This window comes from Macrobrachium nipponense, chromosome 3, assembly GCF_015104395.2.
Source record: "Macrobrachium nipponense isolate FS-2020 chromosome 3, ASM1510439v2, whole genome shotgun sequence".
In the NCBI taxonomy this organism is placed as follows: domain Eukaryota; kingdom Metazoa; phylum Arthropoda; class Malacostraca; order Decapoda; family Palaemonidae; genus Macrobrachium; species Macrobrachium nipponense.
In genome coordinates, this window is record NC_087202.1 from 128,009,827 (window position 1) to 128,021,017 (window position 11,191).

General features: G+C 45.5%; 1 protein-coding gene across 1 annotated transcript; it reads right to left on the reverse strand.

Moving 5' to 3' along the window:
* Positions 1-391: 391 nt before the first annotated feature.
* Positions 392-2,153, reverse strand: LOC135222500 (nematocyst expressed protein 3-like). The gene is made up of 3 exons (XM_064260582.1): positions 1,948-2,153; positions 773-1,112; positions 392-538 (listed from the first exon to the last, which is right to left on the reverse strand). The coding sequence occupies exons 1-3, from the start codon at positions 2,151-2,153 to the stop codon at positions 392-394; spliced, it is 693 nt and encodes a 230-aa protein (XP_064116652.1).
* Positions 2,154-11,191: the final 9,038 nt, after the last annotated feature.

Genomic DNA, 11,191 nt, shown 5'->3' on the forward strand with positions numbered 1-11,191 from the left:
AGCCTAAGTGAGAACTATGGGTTGCCTGTGACGACAGTCTACTCTACCCCTAGTTAAGGTTACTTGAAAATTCTACTTGCTACTATCCTAATTCCCTGGTACTAAATTATTAGCCTAACCTACTCATTACAGTTAATTAGAGATGCAATCATTCCAGAAAGCGGTACGCACAGCAGTGGTTTATCGAACTGAATTGTTAAAATACATGAGATGAGGTAATGATGCGTGAGGATGATGAGTGATTAGTAGTGTACCAGGATGGTTAGAGGGTTAGTTTACTGGCAGAGATCAGGCTGGCTACCTTCTCTGGGTAGGTGCCAGGATCACTCTGCAAATGAATGTGACACTGTACCCTGGGCACAGGTGCCAAGGAGAGTATGTGGCTCTTTGGTTAGTTTGTTAATTTGCTACGTCCCTTCTTCTTCTTCTTCTTCTTCTTATTCCTCCAGGGCCTGGCTACACCAGTCCCAGGAGTTGACGGAGGCACCGACTCTGGGGTAAGGCCAGAAATGCTGTCAGGAGCAGAGGCAGTGGTAGCCTGAGGGATTTCAGGAGAACACCCTACTTCAGTATCTACAGCAACCGTCGCAGAGGTGGAACCTACTGCAGGGGAGGCCCTCACTTCGGCTGCTGCGACAGCCGTCGTAAGGGTAAGACTCCAGGCTGACTCCTGGTCGGGCAGTTCCTGGTCGTCCAGAGGAGGTGTAAAGGTGAGGTTTGCCGGAGGTTCATCCTCTGGCAACAGAGGTGATGTTGAAGAAGACTCATGGACTTGGGATTGGCCATGGGCTGTGGTAAGCTCCATGCCTGTTGGAGGATCTCCTGTAGGAGTATCCTTGTTGAGGTTTGGTGCTGGCGCTAGCTCAGGGCCAGGCGCAGAGGTCAAGGTTTGTGGTGGCTCTACGTCCAGGGTGGAAGGAGCTTGGCACTGCTCAGTGCTGCCAAGTGGCACTGGCAGAGAGTTGAGGTCGATTGGACCTGTTACGGGTACCGGAGGTGCAATATCTCTCAGCGGGCAGTTGGTAACGGGAGACAGAGGTTCCTGTCTCTCGTGGAAGAATAAGCCTTGTGGAACATGGACAGTGTCCGCTGCTGGCAGCTTGCTAGGGCACCTAGGCCAATTCGTGGGGTGCCCTATTACTTTGCAGGTTTTGCAGCTGAACTGTGAGTGATCAATCTCCCTCCGTGGTAGTGGGGGAGACTGTTGGTGGCCGTACTTCCAGGAGGAAGTAGGTCTTGGATGGCTCCTTGCTTTGGAGTGGTTTGTCGTGGGGTTAGGACCCCTAGGCTTTTTGAAATGCAAGGGAGACTTCATGTCTTGCCCTAGGAGGAGGTCGTAACCTCCTGGAAGGTAGCTTACAACTGCAAGTGTACATACTTTGGTAAGGTGAGGTCATGCGACTCTCAATTGGATGGTGGGAAGGATCATCTTAATGTGGTTGATGCCTTCAATGGTAATCAGTTGATGTCTGTCAATATTAGCCCCTTGGATGCTTCGATCTTCCCATATCAGGGAGATTTGAGTGCCAGAGTCATCAAAGGCTCTGACGTGGCTTGGCGGATAAGGACTTTGGAGGGGTGCAACGGTTATAGGGCCCTGAGCTGGGGGTCCTAGTGAGGAAGAATTGGTGACGGCCATTACAATGGCGGGAACATTAAAATTCGCGCACCCTCCCTAGTTGGCAGACATGTGACCCTTGCGGCCACAGTCTCGGCAGAACTGGTTCCAGAACTTCCGTGGCACTGGACGATAAGGCCGAGATGGCACCACAGGTTGCGAATCTGTGGAGTCACCAAGGCTTGCAGTGTGCTCTGGCACAGGTGAAGAGTCCTTTCTGGCAGTGATTTGATGTGGGGAGGTAGCTTGGCCCTGGAGAGGTGTGCGGGAGGGACATCCCCAGAGAAGGTCCCATCCCAATAGGAAACCTACTCCATGCCGAATTGTACTCAATACGACCAGGCGGTGAGGTTTGGTGCACCAAGGAGTGGTGACCTGCAGTACGACCGTGGGAACGGTCTTGAACTATGAGACACAGATCGTAGCTGGTATCTATCGTAACTGGCAGAGTCACTGGTATGGTAGAGCCATCCAGGGGTGCCACTGTGACTAAAGTGGTCCACACCCGCTCAGGGTGAGACCTAGACTCGGACATAATGGCCGAGGAGGTTGTGGCACTGATCAGGTGGATGTGCCTGGTCGAAGGCTCATGCTTGGGGCACCCGGGATATCCGGGGGAGTAGTGCCCTCTAGCCCCACAGGCTCTGCAGGAGCCCCTCTGCTGGGCTGGTCTCCGTATGGTGTCTGACTCGTCTTAAGAGGAGGCGGAGGCACCATTCGTTAGCGTAGGAGGGTTCTGAGGAGATTGGTGGTTCGCGGCTCTCTTGAGGCGGCACTCTGATGCGAGGTGACCCACCTTCTTGCAGACGTTGCAAGTCCGTAGGTGTCCTTGGTGGGCGTCCTTTGGCTGTGTGGATCCGGAGAGCTGACTTGGTGGCACTATGCGCCGGTGTGAGGTGCTGTGAGATGGGTGGAAGGTTTCCCAGTCATCAGGCATGCGGCAAGCTTCCGCAAGTGTCTTTGGTTGCCTGTCGTTAAGGTGCACTGCGAGTGGTCCAGGTACACACTGGTAGAGGTCCTCCAGCATGATTTTGTTAAACAGGTCCTGGAACTCGGTGCACGACATGGCCTCGAGCCAGTGTTGTCCGGCTTGGGCCTTGTGATAGGAGAAGTCGCTCCAGGCCCAACCAACTTCCTTGGCCTGACCTCGGGAACGCTGCCTCCATCTCTCTGGGGTGATTTCATAAGCCTTCGTGATGACCTGGTGAACTTCCACCATGTCCCCTAGCTGACCCTGATACAGTGAGTGGAGGGCAGTCTTAGCCTTGCCATCCAGGTGCTTGGCAAGCAGGGCGGCCCTCTCTATCTCAGTGGTAGTGTAGTTTTCAAATAGGGCTTCCACTTCTTCCAGCCATGCCTCAGGCTCATCCTCCGTCCACTTCAGGATTAGAGCGTTAATGCTCGCAATGGGATTGTGCGACACCGTAGGGGTGGGAGCTGCCTGCATGGCTAGGGTTTTGGCACTCACCTGTCGTGCCTTCTCCATCTCGAGATCCTTCTCCGTGAGGGCTAGCTCATGCCTTCTCTCTTCTTCTCTTATTTTTCTCTCTGCTTCTTTTTCCTTCATCTCTTCTTCTCTGGAGGCTTTCTCTCGCAGGAGCAGATCGTCCATCTGCCCCTTCACCCACTAGGTGAGTTCCTGTCCGGTGTAGCCAGCGTTCGTGCCCAGAGCCATGAGGGTCTGGGCAGGAGAAGACATTTCTCTAGGGTGCAGTAGAGGCTCGGATGAAAACGATGGCCAGGAACAGTACTGGATGGAATGGGAGTGCCTACTTGGTAACGTGGCCCTCACCTAGAAATGGGTTCTGCAATGTGGTAATGAAAGGATGTCTGAAAAGACTGGGGGCTCTGTGGCACGTTTTGAATGGCACCTTCTGATGAGGTGAAAGAATCAAATGGAGTGTACTGTGTGAGGCACACTTACGGGCGTTCCTAACTTGGGATACGCTGGAATGGGCAACCTGTAGGTCCAATACAGGTGCACGGCACTTTGAGGAGGTGTTCCGTGGAGTGTTCCGAAGGATCACTAATCCTTGTACATGGAAACACTAACGAATTGGGCGTTCTGTAAGGACGGACACGCAGGTAAAGAGCTACCTGTACGTCTGTACAGGTACACGGCACTTTGAGGAGGCGTTCCTTGATTGCACTGGTAACATGCTGGTGTGTCCCGTTGGATGAAACTAAATGCAGTATACTCAAATATACTGAAGAGAAATGGCACTCTGTTCGTGGCGGAGTGTAATGGTGGAGGAGAGAAAGTAAAAGGTAGGAGTACTTCAGCAGCCAGTCGATGGACAGTGCCGCGTATTAGTGGCACTGTAAAATGGTAAGGCCTGACGTGCACTGGTGGTGGCCAGTCCTAAACTGGTAGGCTTACTTGTATGGAGGTAATGAATTTGCGTGGCACACTGTGCAGTTCGTGCTTGCGGTATACGCAAATCTTTTGTGAAAAAAAATGGAAAAGACCACTCGGGCAACGACAGGTAACGGTAATTTGGAAATGCTCAGTCCCTGGCTAAAATACTCAGTAAATGAAATAAATGCTTGCAAGACTGCAATGGACACAGGCGCGTATCACGCTCAGTGTAAATGAAAGACACAATATAATATTTCTAATCTCAATCTTGTTTAAAACACTTCTAAAATGATTCCTTAACGTACCTTAAGCTAACATTGGTTATAAATAATCATATTATATAAATGATTTTCCTTACCGTGAGTCGTGCGTGTGTCTCCCACCCAAGTGTGCTTTGATTTACTCTTTGTAAAATCATTTACAGTTTTATGTTTTACAAGGGATAACGCCACTTTTACGTATGAACCGGCCTCGTTGTGACCCAAATACGTAAAGGAAAATATTATATGGAAATTCAAGGTAAATGGATTTTAACTTACCTTAAAAAAGGGGGGCTTTGGTATTATTATTTTTAGAGAAAGAGGTCGCCAGAAAACTCAGCTAATTACTTTACATACATTTATTTACAAGGGGCCGTTGAATGACCTGGAGAAAGAGTAAATGCAGCTTGTCCGCACGGGGACCAATATTATCTCTCACTAGGGGATAGCTGGTTAAAATAAGATTCATGTAAATGTTGGCTTTCAAAATTATTCATATTATCTTGCGGCAATGCAGCACTTGTGGGTGCGAAGACTTGGACACGTGACTCAACAAATCTTAAAACCTTGAGGCTTGAACGTGGGTCATGCTATGAAGATGGTCCCACCAGCGTTTGGACAATGGGTTGACTTCCCGTCAGAGGAGGAGAGAAGGCATGTCCGCCTTGCTTTAGGTCTAGCTTCGACTGAGGTAGAGACTGGGTGTCTTGGAAATGCGGGGATTTCACACAGCCTCGGGCATTGCCTGGAAAGTCAAAACAACAACTAGCGAATTTGAAAGGAAAAAGGTCTTATGGTAGGAGTCCCTAAAACCCATATTGAGGCCTAGCTAATCCCGTTGCCCGTCTTACCCTAAGATTCAGCCTGACCGGAATTTCCTTTTCACCCGTCCTACCGCTTGTTTCTCTCCCAAAATCAGCTGATTTAGGAGAAAACATGGCTGCTCATTTAGAAATAAAATGAATTAAATACTGCTGGTAAGACGAGGTGATCAATATTTGTAACAATGTATATATGTATATAGATATATATATATATATATATATATATATATATATATAAAAATATATATAAGAAATAATCTATATATATATATATTATAATTATATATTATTATAATTAAAAAATAATAATAATAATAATAATAATAATAATGAAGAGCGCAGCGAGAAGACTGACGATCATTTCTTCTTTTTATTGACACCTACGTTTCGGGAATCCTTTCCCATCTTCAGGGCTATAAATAGAATTAATTTTTACAATATTAAAATGTATGCTAAAATAACCTAATAATTATAAGAAATATAGCATGTAATTAAGCTAAAAGAAAAAGAAAAACTACAAAGTGACTTTAAGCTAAACGTAAATTAAAACACTAAATAACTTAGTAAAATAACACATCCAAAAGCAAAACGAAAAATAAAAATTGAAAAAATAAACAAAGACACCATTCAGCCAGACTTACTGTTAAGAGGTTTGGTTGTTAACTGATGGAAAATAGCATAGTCAAAAGGCGATGTTGGAGGAATCAAAAACAAGGGGGAGAAGAGAGAGAGAGAGAGAATGTGAGTAATAGGCAGTTAAGCAATATGTAACGGTGTGGAGGTAGCTTGGTTGTTTAAGGTAGGAGACAGTGTCTTGATGTAAAGAGATTCTAAAAGAAGGAGCGAAAGACAATCAGGAACTCGAGCAGTTCCCAATCGCTCGGGCGAAATTATAATGATTTGAAAACCATATTCCATTTTCTATTCCCCGAGACACGCGATACCACATTACAAGAATGATTCTCTCTCTCTCCTCTCTCTCTCTCTCTCTCTCTCTCTCTCTCTCTCTCTCGCGGGACATTCGCTGTCTCCGTTGAGGCAAGTCCTAGATTGGTCTTCTTTTTGTGTAGACTGAAGTACGGAGACCGTCTTCCTTCTTGCTTACAAAGGACGTCGAGGAAGGGGAGCAGATCGTCGGAGCTGTTTTCGACTGCATCAGACCTTTTTTTCGCTATATCTAGCAATGTTTTGTTGGATTACACGTATCTAATCTTATCTTCCTTTTTATCAATTTGCATGATTTCTTTCTCCGTGATATATATTACTGAACACTATAATTACTAATATTATCAGTGATAATAATAATAATAATAATAATAATAATAATAATAATAATAATAATAATAATAATAATAATAATAATTCTTACCTTCAAACTAAATTTCTTTTCTGCCATTAAGTGTCTCCGGAGACACTTAATGGCAGAAAAGAAATTTAGTTTGAAGGTAACAATTATTATTATTATTATTATTATTATTATTATTATTATTATTATTATTATTATTATTATTATTATTCATTATTATTTATCAATGATATATATAGTAATTATAGTGTTCAGTAATATATATCGCAGAGAAATCATGCAAATTGATAAAAAGGAGGATAAGATTAGATACGTGTAATCCAACAAAACATTGCTAGACATAGCATGAAAAAGGTCTGATGCAGTCGAACACAGCTCCGACAATCGGCTTCCCTTCCTCGACGTCCTTGTAAGCAAGACGGAAGACGGTCTCCGTACTTCATTCTACACAAAGAAGACCAATCTAGAACTTTGCCTCAACGGAGACAGCGAGTGCCCCGCCAGATTCAAAAGCACCACCATCAGGACCTTTGCCGGAGGACCCTCTCCACTGCTCGATCAGGCAGGACACTCACCAGGAACTCGACCGTGCCTCCTAAGTACTTGTGAATAACGGGTACTCAAATAAATTAATCAGCAAGGAAGTCCACACAGCCCTGGAGAAATGGTACGGTAGTGAGAGCCCGCAGCCCCGCCCCCCAGGTTAATATCAAGCTGTACTACAAAGCCTTCATGAGTTTCCCATTACCGTAAAGAAGAGGACTCCATTAAGAAAATTATTTCTGAAAATGTATTCCCAACTGACGACACCAAGAATATTGACTTAATCATATATTACCAGAATCGGAGGACGCGCGACCTTATTATGAAAAATAACCCCTCTCCACAGGTACGAGAACCCCTGAAGCAGACTCATGTAGTGTACCAGTATACATGCCCAGTCCGCTAATGCATCGGTGCCTCCGTAAGTATGACTACCATGCGCCTGTCAAAGACTCTCGTGCCACGCCCAAGAGGGGGCTATCAAGAATCAGACCCGCACCAAACATCAGGAGGCCATCTCCCGGGATGTCATCATACAGAACACGAAAATCATCGTGAAGGGCCCTGATGCCCGTCGGTTGCGCTTGCTGGAGGTGCTCCTCATCCAGCAAATAAAACTTACACTGAATACGACGCAGGAAAAATTTCTCCTCCCTACAAATATGAGAAGACCTGCCACCAACAATGACACCACCGATCACGACAACTCCACGGAGGACAACGCCCCCGAACGGGGTACTCCTACAGCCGATGGAAATCAAATTAGCCGTGATGTCCCACAGCGTAGCGCAACGCCCATCAACGTTACAGCGCCGCTCAGGAGGTCCAGACGGCTGCAGGATCTGCAGCATCGCAACCATCAGCTCGAAGTGGCTCGAGACCTGGTTCAGGCAACCAATGAAAACGAAGACTCACCGCCACCAACCAATAGGAGACAAGCATGGGGCAGTCCCCCTGCTGTCAACCACAGATATAAGGAGGACGGACACCACACAAAGTTCGTTCGAACGTAACACGTTAGTCATCCTTGCGCAATCACTCTCGCCAAAACAAACCTTCATTTTTGACAAGTATGGCCTCTAAGAGACCCCTTTCGCCCGGTAATCCCAGGGAGGACCCGCCCTTGGAGGACGAGCAAGGCTTCGCTACAGTAAGAAAGAAGAAGAAGAAGAAACAGAAGAAGATTTTGCCACCAAATTCGACAAGTAATAACCAGCTCCCTACGACTTCAGCACCGAATACGGCGAGTTACGTGGATTTCCCAACACTGCCGAAATTTAAAGCTGTCACAATCGAGGGCCAGACTTCGTATGCTGCAGTCAGGGCCCTCGAGAAAAAATATCCAGATGCCAACCTCATAGCCAGACCAAATTTAAGGGGAGAATTTATAATTACTCCCAAGGACCAAAAAGCTGCGGAACTACTGAAGAAAGACAACCTGTGCCACCTACTTGATCCTGCTTCCAAAATCAGCAAGGGGATGATTTGCAAAGTCCCCAAATATATCACTATCGAAAGAATCCTCGAGGTTCCCAACATCATGGCAGCCAAGAGATGTACTGCCAAAGATGGACTGGAGACTAAAAATTGAGGCCACCTTTAAGGGCCAAATTCCGGCCAGGGTCAGCCTTGGGATTCTTGGCACTTATGAGACCGAAGCCTTCGTACCAGAGCCTCTGAGATGCTTCAAGTGTCAGAGGTATGGCCATCACAAGAACGAGTGTAAATCGGAGCACATCTGTGGAGTGTGCAGTTCAAAACACGAAACAGAAGTGTGCTTGAAAAAATACAAGGAAAAGGGCCACACAGTTGCCCGATGCCCTAAACTGCAGCCAGCAAACATCATGCTTGGTTTAAGGGATGCCCAGTCAGACTGCAAGAGGATTGGAAGGCGAAGGGCATCCCTCCTCCACCTGCAAGGCCACGGCAACCATCACCGCCCAGGAAACCTTCAAGCAACCCCAGGTTCGATCCAAGAACGAACCTACCTCCTGCACCACAAACCACTCAACCTTCCTTCCAACCTCCTCAATCCCGACTACATCCCCACCCCCTCACCTTCTCCTTACCGCCAAACTCCCGCCCCTCTACCTCCTCCCCCTACGGATATTCCCCCACAACCCAACCCCTCAGGTCACCCCCCGCAAGATTGCATCACCGACGACGTCGATTCCTGCTCGTGCCGACGCGGGAAACCCAGACAGAAGAAGAAGCAGGTTGAAGAAGAAATGCAGACAGAGACGCCGGCTGTAGCTCCCGTTTTGTTTAAAGAAGCAGGAACACAAACAGAGGAGTTCATAGCTAAGAAAAGTAACCATACTCAGACCAGCAAACCAGAACTCAGAACCGTGAACGTTGGAAGCGACTACATCCTCGTAGGACAATACCAAACCAGAAAGTTCCTGCTGACCTACGAGGAATCCATTTCATTTTTACTTAGAGCCATCTACAATAGTGACGATAACAATGATCATCAACTGTTTCTGAGCTCGTCCACGAACTGTTGGACCTAGAGATCAGTCTTCCAGATGATCTCCTCACAGAGGACATAGATTCAAAACCCAGGAATAACTGCCATCGTTTTTTCACGAGAGTGCTGTTTGTAGCATTAACTGCTTTTTCTTTTTCTAAACAATCCTCCTTTCCCCTCCGTTTTTCGGCCGCCTCACGTCTAACGACCGAATATTTCAACTGTCACTCTAACTACCGCTTAAGCTGTCGACTATTTTTGTTATCCTGTTTCTAAAACTGATAATATTTCGTTTTTCCTTCGTCGTTCCCTATTGCTAAACGATCGGCGCTTTTTTTCTTTCCATTATCGTAAAGTGAAATATGGTACTTGAACTCCATAGAGTTGTGCGCCTTTTTTTTCCGTTTTTCTACGACTATAAATTTTTCGATTTCCTTACTGGCTATCTCTGACTCGCCAGGACTCGCTACTATCGATCTTTATCTTCTACTAATGGGTACCTTAGGGTTTAAAGGGGTTTGTAACCTTGCCTATTCACCTTTCCTTTCACCTTTGAATCCATACCATTCCACCTGCACATTCCATAGAAATCATAAATAAAAAGATCGCCTCATATCCTTAAATCACCAATGCATCTAAAAATAATTCAAATGACCTACGGGCTGCTCATTAGCTAAAGCCCGTGCTGGCATAAAGCCAGCTTAATACTCCAACAACAACAACAGCACACAAAGTTCAGTCCACCCTCAGCTTCCCAGCCTGAGGAAGTCTGGCAGCTCCAGACGAAAGCTCGCTTTAAGAAAAGAGAGAGAGAGAGAGAGAGAGAGAGAGACGAGAGAGATAGAGAGAGAAAGAGAGAGAGAGAGAGAGAGAGAGAGAGAGAGAGAGAGAAAATCGTTAATGATTTTGATGACTATGGTATCATAGTTTATCTGTAAAATTTAAATATATAAACCTATTTTGGCCCTGTATTTAACCATGGCCTCTATAGGCACTCTACTAGCCTGTTTAAGTAGCAAGGAAAAAGCCGCTATTCGCAAAATAGAGAAGAATCTCTACAAGTGTAACGCTGCTGAAGTAGCCATTACTTTTGATACAGTATTATTATTAATTAATTTATTATATTATTATTATTAGAATTAATTTTTTATTTATTTATTTTTATTTAATTATTATTAGTTATTATTCACTTGTTTTGGTCATTATTTCAGTTACGTTATTGAACATGTACAGAGACCGACACGAATATTATTTCTGAAGTTTAATAAATAAAATCCGGGATATAGAGATGGATTCTGTAATGAGTATCTTAAGAATGGTTCTCCCTGAGTAAGGATTAATGACGTCTCTCTCTCTCTCTCTCTCTCTCTTAGTTTTCCCTTTTTCCTATCCTTTATTGGTTATAATGTGTCCGCTACATGTTGGTTAACTTTGGAATGTCGGTGTAACTCCTGGATTTTCTCCTTAATTAAAAGATAGAAAGTATTATTAAAATCTCAACTGTCTGCCAAAATGTCCCCCCTGACGTCCTTCGTCTACCGGTGACAGCTAATTGTCGTTCCATCTCTGGCTTCGGGAAAGTGTAGTACCTTGAAAACTGAAGTACATCAGACTGAAAATGTTTCTGCTGAATTTTCCATTTCCGATGCTGTTCTCTATTGGATGATCCGATTTTAACTTTGTTGTTCAATTGGTTTCGACTGATCCTGTATTCATCTTTGTAGCTCACAAATAAGACTACATGCACTGTTTGGCACTCGCTTGGCTGAGCTGACCACGAGAATATCACCTGATCTGAGACGAATGGTCCA

What these genes read in the sequence shown, in the direction of transcription:
- LOC135222500 (XM_064260582.1), bottom strand. Translation starts at nt 2,153, where the DNA reads ATGTCCGAGTCTAGGTCTCACCCTGAGCGGGTGTGGACCACTTTAGTC. An exon ending in TCACCGCCTGGTCGTATTGA is followed by an intron (nt 1,113 to 1,947) that starts GTACAATTCGGC and finishes GAATTGGCCTAG; the next exon opens with GTGCCCTAGCAAGCTGCCAG. An exon ending in CAGCCCATGGCCAATCCCAA is followed by an intron (nt 539 to 772) that starts GTCCATGAGTCT and finishes GAAATCCCTCAG; the next exon opens with GCTACCACTGCCTCTGCTCC.